The following is a 17,942-nucleotide window of genomic DNA, read 5'->3' as shown; positions in this document are numbered from 1 at the left end:
CACCATCTTCTCAAGATCAATTCAGTTTTTCTCTACCAACCTACTGCTTGGTTTAATAACGTCCTACCTTCATTTTTTCTTTCCTTAGCTGTCCCTAATGTCACTTAAAGTTCTAATACTTGAAAATCTGCGTAGCTGCATTTTCACAGATCTCTAAAGAAGCAATACACATTTCTACTCAACAAGATTATAATCCTGAAAATGTCACTTTATTGGCAAAAAAAAAAAGTGAGATTCTTGCTCTTTTAAAAAAATTTCTGCCCAGATTTTGTACAGCTTATCATTTTTACAAAATTATTCTGATGGTCATGGCACTTCCTTAAGGGAGTAACACAATAACGCATATTCATTTACTCATGCTAGTGAACATAAAGAGACAAATCAAATGCATATATATTACTTCTCTACCAGTGTATCTTCATGCTTCTTGACAAGTGATATTTTTCAAATTTCCCTTAATGTCATTTGCTATTGTAACTATTTTGCTAATGTGCATTGCTGCGCTTTGACCTCACACAGTTTGCAGAACCATTTTTTCCCAGTGTTACCCTTTATATCAAGTTACGAGTAAATTACACTATGTTGCCAAAGAGTTATATTTCTGCAATATATTTTAAAATGATATTTACAATTCAAGCTAAGAAAAAGTGACAAGGAGTCACTGACTACTTCACAATATGCTGAAATTGAGCTGTTAGCCATTCAAAGAGAAAGTTGAACTTGATAATGACCACATTTCAATGTAATATAAATTTTCTTCAAGTCCATGAAATCCAAAGTTTTACCATTGTCTTTAGGCATAAATGACCCTCAATATATTTCAGTGATCAGAGCCCTTCATCCAAATACCTTGTAAGGGCTTCACACTACTCATTATAGAGCAGAAAACATTACTGACTGCTCTGTTATTTTTTCAAATGTGAGCTAAGATTAGGTGGTTCAAGACACCTGCATAGTGAGTCTTGTGCTAACAAGACAGTTAATTAAGTGCTCAGGCTGTAATAATGGAAGAGGCTAAGCCATCCTTAAGCAGTTCATATTAGCCACTGGCAAAAAATATTCCAGCTGACATACAAAAGCTATTAGACCATTTGAAGAACTCCCAAAGGAACCAGCAGAAATTCTCCTACAAACCTTAAGCCCCCATCCTATTGAAGTCAGGTGTTTTTGTTGCTTTTTCTTCTTATTTCAACTGGTTCAAGATTTCACTACTAAGATCTCTCCTCAAAGTCCCTCTGATCAAGAATTCTCTTTTCCCTAGGAAGTCAGCAGTAGAAGCAATGTAACTATAAACCCATCACAAAGGTAAAAGAGCTGGATTTCCCTTCTTCAACAGAAGGTAAACTAAAGGAATACTGATGGTTACTTTTCTGTTCTATTTGCTTCTTACAGCATCAGGTTTGCGGAGCTGTAAGGCCTGCCAGGTTTTGAGGAGCGACAGTCCCCTTCTCTCTGGACATGCCAGGAAAAAAAACACATGCAAAGCACAATGTAACGACTCAAAAAAGTACCCATCTCAGTGAATCCCAGGTCAGTAAACTAAATAAAATACTGCATATACACAGATCTTTGGATCACTTTCCTTCTAAATCAAAAAAAATGCTTCACTCGTAGGCTAGAGTATAGAGAATAGTATTTCTTTTGAATGAGTTCACCAGTCCAGAATCTCCCTTTTCAGAGTTGTATTTTATAAATAATCATAAATTATATAGCTTATATTTTCTTAACTTTATGTAGTACTTAAATGTAATAGTAGTAGTTACTTACTAAATATTATGGCATCCATGGAACAGCCATACAAATAATGAAAGAACCTAATTCAGACTTCTATTTGCATGCCTTTAAATATTTGTCTATCAACTTCTGCTTAAAATTTAGGATACTCCATCTTTAGCCATCTTTCTTTGGCTAAATGCAGTCTAAATAAAAAGTGTATCTAAACAAATTGTCACTAAAGTTAAACAATCTAATTTGGCAAAAGTAACATAAATAGTACATGCAAGGAGATGTCAGTTGGTAAATTCACCGATACATAAGTAAAAACTATCAGAGAAAGAAAATAATCCCTATTTCAAAACTCAAGTGTGCTTTCTGAAACAGATACACAGAGAAAATTCCCACTGTTAAAATAAATATAAATAAAAACATTTGCCAATTCATAGCAAAATCTGAAGATGATTGGCAACAAAACTGTTTCTTTAGCTTGCCCAACTGCAAGCCAACCTAGTATTTGGCAAAATGAGTACATAGAGCCTGGGGTGAGATCGTAATACTTAATTAGTAGCTTGGTATGGTTATTGTTTTAATTCTCCTTGGAAGGCTACAATTCAGTTGTGTGGTTATTTTAGCTTAGGGCAAACACACTGTTGCTTTTTTTTTTACGTTGTTAGTTTGTTGAGACTAATCTTTTCTAAAACTACCTAGAATTGCCTGATTCAAACTATAATCTGTTCTACTACAGTCTTGAAACACTAACATTTCTTTTTAAATAGAATTTATTTGTATAAGCCTGCATATTCAAAGACAACGACAGACATTCTTATGTATTTATAAATAATAAAAATTGCCACAGTCTGTATCAAAGTCAATCAGTGCTAGATATAATTGGAGAAACTCATTAATTTAAGTCAAGCATGACAGTTTTACAATTACAATATGCAGGCAGTTTAAATTAATGCTGTCCCAAAAAGAAACAGGAATTGTACACATCAGTAGCAGGAAATTTAACTGCTTGTACAATTCTCACAACTCAACTAAAGCAAACACCTTTTCAGTAGTGTAAATTTATTGTTTCTGCCCTTTAAGTTTCAACATAATTTTTAAATATCTGGAAAATCTCTGTTAACAGTGTTATTAAAAGTGCTACTTGCTGTTTATCTCCTGAAACACTCTCCTTGGAATGTTCTTGAGTTTAATCTTTTCCTAAGAATAGCAAGTCTGCCATCTAGTGCTTTATAGCCACCTCTAGTACATGCTTTATTTGATCTTTTTAATTATTATTATTTTAATAAAGGATGTCACAGTCTAAGTTCATAAATGCCATATACATGCACATGTACACACAGTGCTTAAAAGTCACATTTAATCTTCTTGCTGCCAGGTTGCATTACATATTTCAACAGCTATTAACACATACAGCCATCTTCTACTCTCACTTATCGATTGTGAGAACTACTCGTAAGCTGAGAGCAACCAGAGCCAAGTTCAGTCATCCCAGATCTTGCACCCACCTATTTCTAGAACAGCTCTCCTCAGAGGCTACTTATGTCTGTGGCCTATATCAGAACTCGAATTATAAGATCAAGAAAAAGCAAAAAAGGTATGTTCAAACAGTAAACACCAGGTAGTCTGACCTATTGATAGTTCAGCCCAGGCCTGAAATGTATTTTGACAACATAAATAAGAATGCATTACCTGAGGACCATTCTGCTTTCAGATAGTATTTAACTGATGCTTCCAAGAAGTGAATATAAGTAAGATGTTGCCATAAATTACTGACCTTTAAAATCTATCCCCCACAGAAAGATGGTTTGGTGTTACAAACAAGCAAGAAGTCAGAAAGGAAAAATATAAACACCTCTAAAGAAGTACTACACCTTTACCCCAAGATGCAGGTATCGAACAATCAGTTAAGATTTGTTTTTCTTATTTTTTATCGAGATGAATTTTACATAAAAGGAAATTTTGGATATAAATAGGGTATAAGAAACATAAAACAAGTGCTTGGTTTTGTTTCAGACACCACTCACTTTGCATAACGATGTCCCATAAAATATTCAAAATTAAAATTTTACTCTTTAGAAGGGTAGAGAAAATGGGTAGAGACTGTCATTCCTCTTTATTTTGCCCTTTTTGGAGTCCTGGAGTAATGGGGCTAATGCAGTTCCAGGACTGCAATACATACCTTACAAGGGTTTACAGCCAGAAGCAAAATCCCCTTTTTCCTGCTGAGCTCTCTTCACAGATACCAGATTTTATTTTAAGAGTGTCCTCTGAACATGCACTTCGTGCTTTCTCACCAATTTCAGTTAGGAAAGTATCTTGGTAAGTCACTGATTCACTGAGAGAACTGACCACTGCCATCCTCTTTGCACATCCACCAAGGAAATAAGGAAGAGCTATAATTGTTTCAATGCTGACAGTATGGAATTGCATTGTAAAGCCATAAACCTATTATTCATATTGCACTCCCAAAAACTGCTAGAAAATATTTAATACCTCACATGCTATCGCATTTCTCCATGAAATGCATTTTAAGTACAATATAAGAAAATAATGTATTAATAAAATAACTTAAAGATATTCTTGGATTTGTTTTTAAATCTACAAGTATTATTTCCCCACTAGTTGTTACGCTGGATGTTTTACATTTCCTCCCTTGATGTCCACTGGGCCAATAAGGAAAGCTGAGTTGTGACAGTGCTTTGCAGCATATCTTAACCTTAAGGTTCCTGCAGATGGGCCTACCACCTTGCTTTTTTATATGCTTCATCCCAGAACACGTGAAACAGTGGCTGATGTTCTATTGCACAGCTGACATTTCCTAAAACATTGAGCTGAGAGAAAAATTAGAGCTGTGGAAGAAAACACAACAAAGCTAGGAAAACAGTTAAAATTTGTATGGCCTTTCAGCCACTTTTATGGACAGATATTAGTGCTTCCTCTTTTCCAAAGGTTTTAAATCCAACAAATCTCCTTTAGATACAGACATTCTGTCAAAGAAGTGGGGGGGGGGGGGGGGGGGAATCAATAAATAGGTTTTAACTTTACAGAAGGCCATGAATCATTTAGTCCATCCCTGTTTTAATTCTCTTCATAAGTGACCCATCCCTCTTGACCTCAACACATACTTGGATTCTCTAATCCTTCTCAAAGGTCATGTTCTAATCTCCCACAGATTTAAAAGCAGGTCTGCTCTGCAACACAGCAAAGTCTACAATATTACCCTGGATACATAATGCACATCCTTTTGAATGCAAAATACAAGATTCTTCTGATTTCTCTTTGAGATCACATATAGTCCTACATCCACAAAACATTTGTCTAACCCAAAGATGAACAACAGATTAACAAAAATTGTTAAGTTATTGTAATTTTATTGCTTGCAACTACACACCTGTTGTGCATTGCTGAATCTATGAATGCTTTATATTTTGAATTGTCTTGCCACATAACCCACTACTGCTGCCTATTTCAAAAGAGCAACCAAAAGAAGAACTACCACTGTTGATCTCAGTTTCCAAAAGAGAAAAGTGCTTCTAAGCGCATTTAAAGCACTAAAAGGGAGAAAGAAATAAAGGTCTGTCAAAGGTATATCTGTGTATAGTTTTTAACTACTTTTTCTTAGCTGGCTACTCATGTGGGTTTTAGCTAGGAATTGTCTTGGTGGAACAGGCAACGCTTGAGAGCTCTGCTCCAGCAGTGTAGCTCAGCCCTGCTTGAACCACATTTCTGCTCACGCTCTTACTTGGGAGAGCTTTAACAGAATGGACAAAAAGCAGAGAGAATTTGTGAATGCTTTGTGCTAAATTACTCATCTGGAAATTCTGACAACCACATAAGTGAATAATGCAGCTTATACTCACAGTACTGATTTGCTGAAAGCGTCTATGTCTTTGCACAGAGTAGTGCTCAGAAACAGATACTCACTTTGATAGAAATGTAGCATTGGAATTGAGACATTTAAAGTAACATACATATTGCAGACATTTTGGAAAGCTTTTGACCTTAATAATGCAGATTTCTAAAAGAAGTTTATGCAGTAAACTATAATATCCTTTCAAAAGGAGTGATTGTAAGCAAGCCTATACTCTACCCTCTAAGTAAAAACATACCGTGAATTATGTATTTAAATTCTCATTTCTCTAGAGCACTGGTTTAGCTATATTTCCATTTATGATTTAAAGCACTGTGTCCAAATACAACCCAGGTCAGATTCTCAGAAGTGGCATTTGTCCCAGTGACTCTTTCCAATCAGTCTAAAACCATCTGGTTGCTGCATGTTTCTTTGCACCCAGGAGCACTGGTTCTGACAGTAGCATATTTCTAATGCTGACATGTGAAGAACTAATCCAGCAATTTGGATGCATACTTTGCTATCTAGGTGTCACTGTTATACATCACGCTGACTCAGATACCAAAGAACAATAACAACAACAAATACAAATGCATCACGACAAAATGTTATATTTATGGTTTGCGTACATGCATAAGTCAGCTGAACAACCATTTCTGGCCTCCATTCAAAATTCATTTATATGGATTAAATCAGCTTGCAATTGTACACAGAAAAAATGGTTTCTAACAGAAGGGTCTGGAGATACTGAGCCTCCTACCTAGAAACACAGAGGAGCAAACAGAACTGTACTCAATCTCCAAGAGCACTTACAAAGAAAAGCAAATCTGACTTTTCAATTAATGAAGCTCCTTGTTTTTTATAGATATTCTATTTTTTAATGTTTACAAGAAATCTTGGATAGTATTTTCTCCTGAAAGTGACATTTCCAACATTTCTGGACCAAGAAATCCTCCCTCTCATGAACTTCCCAAGCTGCAAATTGTTGTACGTTAAGAAGGAAACATCACTATACAGCCATCCATTTGCTATACTAAGCCCTGATATTCATATTCAGCTGCTCACAGTGTGGTACTGGAGCAGATAGACCATCATACAGCTGCTGATACATTCTTCTACTTTCAATATTTTTCTAATTTTTATATCTGTAGTTTGTTCTCATTCTCATACTCTGACAAGTTTGTTTTTGCTGTTGTGACTTTTCAGCCATGCAGAGAAGTCATGAAAAATGAAATTAACATAAGTTTAATAGAAGCAATAGGCTGCAATTTCACATAATCTGGATAATATAATATTGCATGCCTTATTATGAATGTCCTATTTACTTTTATTAAGTTTTGATAATTTTAACCAAGCAGGGAAAGGACTCACGTCCAGTGCTGCCAAGATTTGAAATGCCACATTAGAATGAAATCTGATGTTTAATGAGCTGTCCTTGTCATCCATAGAATTTGATGACATTTCTGCTGTTTATCTTCCTGTGATAGCATCTGTATGTTTTTTTTGACATCTATAATGTTTCAACATGATATATAAAACTCATTTATATATACATTCATATATATTTACACACATGCACATGCATATACATATATCATTCTTTTTGATCATGCCAGATCTTTCTGTAAGTGTTCTTCTGTTCTCGTTAGTACTCACATCACTTCTACAGTCATGGCCATGCCTATGCACAGCACTCATACTGTGCTAACTATCCTACACCGCTACTAGAAGAAAAAAAATAATGAAGAAAATAAAATAATCTGTGCTATCCCACTAGGTTTAGAGTTTACTTACTAAGTTAACAGTCAATTGATGTTAATACCAGGGTCTAGATACGCCAGTCTGCTCCCCCTTTCTGGTCTTTAGGATAGCAATAACAGGAAAGAGGGAGGAGTGCAGGCAAGAGTTAGGCTGTTGGGGAGAGAGGAAGAGGTGGAAAACGCTGCATTTTCACATGGCAGTGGGTATTTGCATCAAGAGTTGCAGAAGTTTCTGTCAGACAACAAGCATTCTCAATCCACACCCTGCTATTAAGAGAAACTCAGGCCAACCCGTATCATACAAAAGTTAGCCACACACTCAGAACTGAATTCTAAAGTTTGGGCTAAGAAAAAACATTCCAGTTAAGGATAGCATTTGAACAAGTGAATAAAAATAAAATTTAAGCACATAAAATGTAGTGAAGATGGCTAAACTTAAGCATGTAACTAAAAGCTTTCCAGAAGATCCCAGCTGTTACAGTGAGTTACTAGCTGTAATCCTATTTCTGTACCATTCATTCATTGATTTTGGTTATGAAAGGAAGAAACAAATTTGCTTAGAAGTTTTGTTTCTCATAGACCTATGCTGATTATAAGTATATACTCTTCTCTATTCATTTGTTTTTCCTCAGTATTTTCATTCCTCCAGAGCAATAACTACCAGCATGATATAGAAAACAAGAATATTCTTCACTTCAAGGAGAAGCAAATGGTAATACAGGTGTTTAAATAGAAAGTTCCTATCGAGTAGCAAAATAAGTACAGAAAAATAGCATCCAAATGCATATCTTCTACAGAAGCAAAACATTCTTATATAAGTGACAGTCAATATTGAAGTCATACTTTAAAATACTTAAGCATCTAAGAAATGAAAGTTGCGCTTTATGACAAGCTTTAATACATGATTTAGCAGGTAATGAACAGTGCCAATAAGCAATTGTCACTGAAATCATAGGTCAGTCAGTTATCCATAAATTAGCAAATAATTTCTCATTATGATACATTATCCACTAAACGTAAGACAGACAGAATTCCATTATTTTAATTAGTGCGGATTCCTTCTTACCTCCAGATATTATAGTTTATATGCTACATTCTAAGTTACTGAAAGTATTAGATTTATCATTCCAAAACAACAAGATCTTTAAAATATTTTGAAATGTGACAGAAGACAAATACTGGTAGTGGGCTAAAGGTGGAAGGCTATCTTGAATACAGCACAATTTGTCTGCAGTATGATTTATAGACCCAACCTGTAACATGATAGCAAAAAATAAGGTTTTTCTTGGAGGTGCCTGAGGTCTACAAATCTCATTACCATCATTTTTTTTCCACCTCTAAATTTAATAGCTTTTATTTTTAAGGGGCAAAACAAACATTGATGGACGTATCCAAAATACATTCTTTAGCACTACTTCTCATGTACTCATTACCTATCTTTGATTCCAAATAATTTATAAAACAAACAGATAAGAAAATCCAAATCTCTGAGTAATGAAATTTCTCATTTAAAGAAGTAAGAATGTAGCCATGGAGACAAGTAACAAATGAAAATAAATTTATTTTATTCACATTATCTTTTAATCATAGCTCTAAGGAGTATTTTCAATCAGGTCTATTTTATATAAAAAAATCAACAATTACAACAGCATGTTTTAAATATTTAAAGATGAACCTCCAGTTTGAAAAGTTACAAACAAACTTGTCTGTGGAAAAAAAAAAAAGTAAAAAAAAATTTACAACTGGCAAAAAGTGTAAGCCTAGGGATACGTCAGCATCTCTAATTTAGTACATGTCTATTTTGTTATGTAAAACACATTTTGCAGACACAGACCATTAAAGGTAGAAAGAAACATTAGTAAAGAAAAAAAAAATACTACTTTGTTAGGCAGATTATGCCTTAAAGAGATTTTAAGACAAAACTTTTGCGTGCATTCTGAACGGATGCTGCAAATATAATCAGAGATACTACTTTATGTAAATTTAAATTGGAGGTTGGGATGGTGTTGGGAAACAATAGACAAATGGATTCAGTCTAACGTAGAGCAGGTATATGCAAAAGTCTGAGGAGATAAAACAGTGTTCTTCAGCATCAGTTTTTTATGATGATTAAAATTACTATTTAACATTGATATTGGCTCAGCAAAATTGGCACATCTCTCTGAGGGATTTCTGCACATGGGTAATAAGCATTCCTATGCCTTCGAGTCTTTCATTAGGACTATCAGAAATGTAGTGCTTTAGAAGTTAATTTGCCCAAGGCACCTTTCCTGCAACTATGAGGACATGCAGACAACACACGTGCTCTACCATTTATGATACTCTGGAGAACTGCTGTGCATCACGCCCCTTGGAGGTATACTCGCTAAGCCATTCTCAATGCCCTAAGAAAATGCTACTGTTTGGTCTATTTGCATTTTCCTATCACAAATTCTGTCATGTGAACAATAATGCAATTACAGGTTCCTTTTGTTCACATACAGAGTTATAATGCAATGACTTGGTCGTTGCCTCTAACTTTGGAGAAACTTCCAGTAGCCTTTAATTTGCTTTCTCAACCAGAGAAGCCCAGGGGGGTATTTCATGTTTCAAAGAATCAATAGGCCCCAGCTTCAGAAAATCCCAAGAAAAATATTTAGTTTTACAGAGGCAACAAAATTATCACACAATGCATAAACGGCATTTAAGTAATGAACATCAAAAATATAAGTACTCACAGTAACATGTTCCCCTAAGCGGATTTCCAAGATACCTATTTTCAGAGTCACAGCTGTAGGGGGGAAAAAAGACAAAAGCAAACATTCCCATTAAATAAAGCATAGATTTTATACAAATGCAGCCAGAATATTTATTCCAAATAGCACGAGCTTGATTAGTAGCAGCACCGGCACAGGGAAACATGAAGTATGGGCTATATTTCTTAATCAAGATGAGCTATTTTCTGGAAGGACTTCTCTTCTTGCAAAAGTAACCAGGAGTGATGAGGCTCTTGGATAGGGACTTCAGGTGTGTTTTGTGTCCACTTTGGATAAATGTGAGTGGGGCAGGGAAGATGAACACGGAGTCTGCCACTATCCACTCTACCCCAGGGACTGCTCACCCCCTGGCTGCCATCCATCCCTCCACTGGCTCTTTCCAAGGAGACAGCATTTATCAGGCAGCAGTTCACTGCAGAAACTGTTCTCAAATAAATCTCCTCCTAACATGCACAGTCCCAAAACACTATCAGAGCAGGCTTTGCACCCTTATGTAACCTTCCAAATGTGCTCAAGCCACTCCTTCAGCAATGGAATATACATCGTCAGGTTCAAACACACAAATACATTATTTCAAACTCTTTTATATGAAAACAACAAAATACCCATAAGCATAAAATAATGACTACACTTTCACAGCACCTAAGAGAACCTAGATGTGCTCCAAAATGACATAGACTGCTCTAGAGAGGCTAATCCTAAACTATTAACTGTAACTAGACCATGGCAACCAGTTCTGGGGCCACAAATTGCAGCCGTGGCATAGCATAGCAGTGTTCCAGAGGCAGCAGACCATGCATAGGATGCTAGGTGAAATTTAGGCTGAATAGGGCACACTGCATCCAAGACTGTTGCTGCTGGGGAAAAGAAATGTGCATGAAAAGAACAGGAAAAATACCTTACTTATAAATATATATTTGTTTTCAGAGGCATGGAATATGCTATGGAATATCATAGTGATCAAATTGAGTTATATAACATTTCTCTAAAAATGTCACGTACTTTAGTAGAAAATAACTATCTTGTTCTAGGTTTTCTTGGCTATTGTACAAAAGTCTCCAGCAAAATTATAATTTGCTATTAAGCATAGAGAATGTTTCATAAAACAGAGAGAAAACTTATCACTGCCTATTAAATTTCATAGAAATATTTTCCCACAGGAAATCTGGCTCAGTTAATGCATGGAATACTCTTCCATTACTTTGTTCTCTTAGAGAAATTTAAACTGCAAGCAGTTTTTGCTGCTTATGTTATTTGTAAGTGATATTAAAAAACTTTCTGATTTCGATGTCATGGGAGTTAACAAGCATGCTGTACAATACTGCCTGCCTTGCTACTGTTCTCTTCACTGGTTTCAAACCTGGTGTTTATTACCATGCTCATTATTCAAAATCAGGTAGAGCTTAGTTCACTCCTACCACAGAATGGGACTTCTTTATTTCTTGAAAATCTCAATTGGAAAAAAAAAAAAAGAAAGAAGGAAAAAAAAGTTTCCATACAGCTCCGTTTCACCATTCAGCTGCCCTTCTAACCAGATGAAACCATCTCCTATGGGTCAGTAGTTATCAGAAACCAAGGATTTTCAAAATTACATACACATTTTTGATGCTATATTTCTATTTATATTGCAGAAGAAGAAAAAAGGAAAAGGGAAAACAATAACTAAGAATACATAAAATAAAATTATCCGTAAAAGTCAGCGTAATGCACCACACGTCTTACTGCTTAAGGAAGCACACAAAAGAATGTTTGATACAAAAATTGTTAGGTATGTAATACTTTGCCATAGACAAGTATTCATCCAAATCCCAATAATCGTTAATTTCCTGATAATTTTCGACACGACCTTCACAAAACTTGAAGAGAAAATGGCAGTACAATTTTACAGCTATCATTTCAGCACACTGCATGATGAAATGAGAAAATACGCATAACAGTATTTTTAAAAGTGAATTATAATACAGTAACAGCATTTGATACACTATCACATTTATTATACTTTCTATATAGTGAACCCTGCAGAACACATTTTACTCAAGGGGTTGGCAGTTTTGGGCAAGCCATATCCAGTCTACTGGCCTTAGGAGGCAGTACATGAGCATGAAGAGCTGCTGTAAGGGAGTGTACTGGAATGCCCTGTGCAGTCCTGTGCTGCATGCTATGGGTGCTATGAACAAGAACCTCCCAGCCTGTCCAAAGCCACTCAACTCTATTACATCACCACAGTGTGGGAAGGAACCTCTTCCACGGGAAGGAACTGTGCAGCATGCTGGGGAAAGTCCATCTAGAGATCACCCTGAGCCTGGGGCTCCCACCATCTGCAGTGACATAAGCTTTCCCCCTTATATGTACTCCGCTTTTTCATCCAACTTGTTAAAATAATATTTTATTATGATGTCAGGCCTTTCTTACTGAAATATAAGGGAATCACCCTTTCTTACACTTCTCCTCTGTCCCCTGGTGCAAAACAATTTTAAAGCATTTATTAGTAGTAACATTAGGTGGAGTTCTTACGAGTTAAGGAAGTCTGCTTTAATCAGAATGAAAGATACTATTTAAACACTCCATTTTCAGCACAGTAAAAAGATAAAACTACATCTAAAACTACTCATGTGAGTATATATACTAAGTTCTGACTAAATTTAGTTTTGTCTTTAAATCCAACCATACTTCATTAAGCATATCTATTGCTCCGCTTTAGTCACTAATTGTGGTTCCAATTACAAAATTTTATATTTGCTGAATTATCTCCTTATGAGCTCTCCTTGTAGTAATTTTTGTACATTTTCCAAAAGACAGTACACATTTGAGCATATCTGAAGCATAATATATGCTTCATATCTGTAAATTGGGAATTATACTGGTTATAATATGTGCTGTGAGGCTATGATCATTTGCTTTAAGTGGCAATAATGAATGAGTAGTTCTTCTCTGGCCTGCCTCCAGAGACCCAGTTCCCATTTGCAAGTATAAATGGAGACACGTCCTAACATGTTACATACAAGCAAGTACTCTGGTTTGGTTCAGTACAAAAGTATTCATCAAGCTACTGGACTCAGGGCCAGCTATTAACAGTCATCCTCCAATCTCTCCCTCAGTTATGCTTTCAAAACTAAACCATTTTCTTCCCCTCTCTCTGTATTTCCTGGAAGTTCAAACTAAAAAGTTATGAACAAATACATAAAATAATAATACTGCTCACGTTTACTACCAAGTTCATAATAATTTCTGGTTTTCTCTTCAAATATATGTTTTCAAGAACACACTATCACTAAGTTTTACAGATTTTTACTTTTTTTAATGGATGAAAGGCTTATTTGTTGTTGTTTTTGTAAGAACATTTATAAATAACCTTATGATGAAGATTAGTAATATGTTTGATTTTGTGCACTGTACCAACATTTTTCAACCTTAAGAAAGGTTGCATGGTATGTATTGGTATTTCCCTCAAGCAAGCATCTCCAGGCCTCTCACCTAAATAAACCTGTCAGAATATAACACCAACCTGGATGATTAGGTGGAACCTCATAATATTCCATCCAACCTTTGATCACAAAGCAGGATTTTCTGTAGATCTACTGCCACAACTCGTTGGTATTTCTTTGTAATTAAAAATTAGTGCAAAAAAGAAAGAAGGAACAGGGAAAGAGGAACCCAAGTACCACTGGTCTTTCCTTGATTTGCATTTGTTTCTAATGCCAAATTCTGAAGGAAAACAAAAATGTATGTCAGACCACGCTATGGCCCTTCTGGGGCTGTTCTAACTTGTTTTGGCTTAGGTACAGACAGCTACTAAAGAGCGATGACCCACAACTCACACTGTGTCCTTCCAAATCTGAGATTCGTGATAGCTGTAGACTAACACAGAATCTGAGGGAGAACCATCATATTTCTGACCTTCAGCTAGTTAAAGACAGCTCTCAGACTGATCCTGCCTGGGATCTCAGCCTTGAACTACAGCAGGTTCCTGATAAAGACTAGTGGCTCTGGTAAACTCTTTCATAGCCACAGTCAGTGGCTTGCACCAGCTTTTAGATGAGTAATAATGTCCTCCAGGAGTACTGTTTATCATCTGCTATAGTGTTCTTCTCTGATCTAGCCCTAATTTTTCATTCTGCTTCTTGTCCAGAGGTTTTGCTTCTGCTGCCCTCCATGCCGAATTCCTGCTTCTGAGTTACTTGTCCTAATTCTAATGTCCAGAATGAGCTTGTTTTCATTCCATATGCTGACATTGATGTACACAAACTTTTATGTATGTAAAAGGGCACATTTGGAAGAGCAGGCTTCTCTCTTATCAAGAACTGTTCTCTCAAACGGACATTTCTTCCTTTGCATTTTCAAAGAACTAAAAGAAAATTTCACATCCTAAAGTTTAATTCAAATACCTACAAGTTTTACATGAACCTGATCAGAACATATCACGTAACTGAACAAAGTATACTGATATAGACAACAAATACTTTTGTTTAATATCTCTTAGTTGTTATAATGATCTAAATTCTGTTGTACATGAGGAACTGTAGATCTAAAACTCCCTTTAGGGAAGGGCAGTGGGAGGACTGCTCAGTGGATACCTTTCAATGGAATTTTCTATGATGCTATTCTATATCAAGTTTTAGAAAACAGGGATGTTAAGTGAATTATTTCTCTGCCTGTAACTACTTACATAGTGTTAAGGGCTTCATACGATATGAATGTGAGAAATATATATGAAAAAGTTTTAAGTAAATTATAATGCGCAAATGGCAATTTTTACATGGTGTCTTCAAGTCACATGTTCAGTATTCCTAGATGTCTATGGAATTTCTGACTAGTCATTCAGAAAGTATGTTGATAATATTCAACTTATCATACTTGTTTTCTTGTGACCTTTAAAACCAAGTTTTTGTCCATCAGACCATTTCAATATTTATTCCATGTTGTTCCGACAAATTCTTTCTCTGCCTAAACTTATTTTTTATTCATTTTTCCTCTACTCTCCCATCCCATATGCAGCAAAGTCCATTAAGTTCATGTCTTACTGCCAGCCATTGTTCTACTATAACAATGTTCAGCTTCAAGTCTTTTTTAATATCTAAGATAACAACCCCATCTTTTATTTGACTTTAGTAAAAAGTGATAGCAATCCACAGAGATACAGAAATATCTATTAAGGGTAGAACACAAGGAATTATGTGGGTGGTTGGAGAAATCATGAAGATAAATACATGTGCTCATTTTTCTCTGGTCCCTTTACCATGAAGGGCCTCAAACTCCATTAGCCCATTATAGTCCAAAGTCTTGCAAATTTCTTAGAGCAAAGATGACACTGATACTCCACTATGAAGTGCCAAATAAGTGGAAATAAATGTTACTGTTTATGTTATGACAACAACTGTATATCTGCCAATACTTATGGTCTTGGCAGGCTCTACTGAAAAGTTATCTTGTCTTTAAGAAGAAAATTTAAAATAAATGGCTGTAAAAAAGAAAGTGACTAAAATTAACACTATAGCCTCATGGCAGGTTATTGCAAAGTATTTTACAGCAGAAGACCTGGCCTGTCAGTCTTGAACAGAGTTCAAACTCTGTTTATGTTGCTTTTGATGAGCATGCTGCAGAGGACTACCATGAACAGCAATGCCTGCTCCTGGGCCAATGCAGTACCAGACAGAGTGTTTAAATCTGCAAGTAATCCCAATGTAAAGCATAAAGCTCTTTTTTAAACAATAGGTAGAAAGTCACCTAAACATTGACAGATTGATGAAAGAAAAATTGTTAGCTACTACCTTGCAATAGATTAGAATTCTATCATATCAATTGGGAGTGACTAGGAAAGACAAAGACTCTCTTCAGAAAACAATATTATCATCCCATACTGCACCTTAAATGAGTGGCTTTGGTTATGATTTGTAATTACCTCACAAGTTTTGCAATCAAACAACATGCTTGGTATCAAAGTAATTATATGATGAACAGTTGTTTCTGGGTTAAAGTATGTTCAAAATGAAAAGGAAACAAACAAAAAGGAAGGAAAAACGGCTGTAGCAGAAAACTTTAGTGCATGCTTGAGACTGATGAATGTGGCAGATCAATGAGCAAAAAAAAAAACAAAAAACCAGGATTACAGAGTACTGAAATTTACTAAACAGGGACCTTTTCTGACGTCAGAGGTAAATGAAGAGAACTCAGGAGGCATCCAAAAATCCTGCTTGGTAATCCAGACATACTGCAGAGGTGGGATATAACTGATGCAGAGATTGTGTGGGAACAGTTACGGCATAATCCCTTCACAAGTCTCTATTTCACCAGCCTTGAGCGGTTCTATTTTCTATCCATCATTTTCTGACTGTCTGTTGGGTTTGCTTCTTAACTCTAGCCTGCACAGGATAATAGGCTACAATTACATTAACCGCCTTTCATCTCAGTTTGAATTAAATTTGTTCTGCATGCCAGCATGAAAATCTGTCCCAAGTCATTTTGCTTAAGTCAAAGAATAATAAACTGCCTCACTAATAATACGGCCAATGGTTTTATTATGAAATATTCAGATTTTTTTTTTTTTTTTCCACAGAGAGATAAGCTCAGAATTAGTTCCCAGGAAAAAAAGTTTCAGTTAAAATATTTGTCAGAAATATATGTATGTATTTTACATTATGATGATTTTTAAAATATTTAAAATAGAATCCAACCCTGAATTGCTTTCATCCCTTCTTTCTTTCCTGTTTCTATACCGGTTTTTTCTAATTTTCTAATTTATGTAAAAGTAACACTATAATTTGATATACTGCACACAGAAAAACAAAATACTTTAACGTCACTTGAAACTTTGATGAGAAACAAAGTACTTATCACATTTTCCATAAATAAAGGAGAGAAATCATCTGATGGAGTGGAGAAATGCACTCTGAGAAAAATGTTTTTTTGGCAAGATGAGAATGGAAAAATTCCAAAAAATTCACTCTGATTATATAATGCTTTCAGAGTATTCTGATGCATTATAGCAAACGCCTCAACCTTGGATGAAATCTACATTTTTAATTTTAAAATTCTCAAGTGACCATTATGAGATAAGCTCAAAAAATGTTATCTTCTGTACTACAATTTTAATCCTTTCATCTTTGCTTGTACATATTTCCTCCTGGACTTTTTACTTTTAAAGGAAATATAACTGAAAAAACATTCCATGATCCTATACTTCTAGTTTAAAAATAGCTTCAGAGAAGAGTCCTAAACCACAAGGCATTGTCAAAATGGCAGAATATTTTATAAGCAATCTTGCTTTTACTGATTTAAATAATCAAGAATATAACACCAAGAAGAGTAAATACTTAAAAGAAAATAAAACTTCATCTCCAAAGCAAGAAAAAAATCCCCCCAAAAATTATAGTATAGCAAAGATTTAATTAAAAGTCTATATCAAAAATGATGAAAACATGTACAATTATAACCTTACATAGTTTTATCCTTTTTCTACTTTGAAAGCAGGGTTGGAAAATGCATTTGACTTTGTATATATCAGGGTGATTTAAATAGAACTAGTTGAAAAAATCCATAAGTAATACTCAACAATAAGTACAGTTTCTAAAAATAAAATAACAAATAATGATTATCTTTTCCAAAGAATGGATTTACTGAATTCCCACTTCAGAATCTTAGAAGTATTTTATTTTTGCATGGATGGCACTGAACAGCAGTAAAATCCTTCAGCTGTTCAGATATGCTGTTATCTCTCATTTATTCATAAATATAGAGAGATAATATTTCTCTTTAATGGAAGAACTGATTGCCTTAATTTATTTTTTCCTTTTTTTTTTTTTTTTTCAGTCACCATTCGTTACCTTCAACTTTACCTCAGACTTTCTTTATTGA

At 35.1% G+C, this 17,942-nt stretch overlaps 1 protein-coding gene across 1 annotated transcript in view; it reads right to left on the bottom strand.

The window, feature by feature from the left end:
• ATRNL1 (attractin like 1) overlaps window positions 1-17,942 on the bottom strand; it is a gene marked incomplete at both ends in the record, with an annotated part of 422,440 nt that overhangs the window by 261,883 nt on the left and 142,615 nt on the right. Inside the window, one exon of the mRNA XM_079535698.1 lies at window positions 10,053-10,105. Coding sequence (XP_079391824.1) covers window positions 10,053-10,105 — 53 coding nt within the window. The remainder of the gene's footprint in view (window positions 1-10,052; window positions 10,106-17,942) is intronic.

The sequence above is a fragment of the Tetrao urogallus genome (genome assembly GCF_951394365.1).
Source record: "Tetrao urogallus genome assembly, chromosome: 5".
NCBI classification, from domain to species: domain Eukaryota; kingdom Metazoa; phylum Chordata; class Aves; order Galliformes; family Phasianidae; genus Tetrao; species Tetrao urogallus.
The sequence above is the reverse complement of the archived record's forward strand: the minus strand, read 5'-3'. Positions and strand labels throughout refer to the sequence as shown.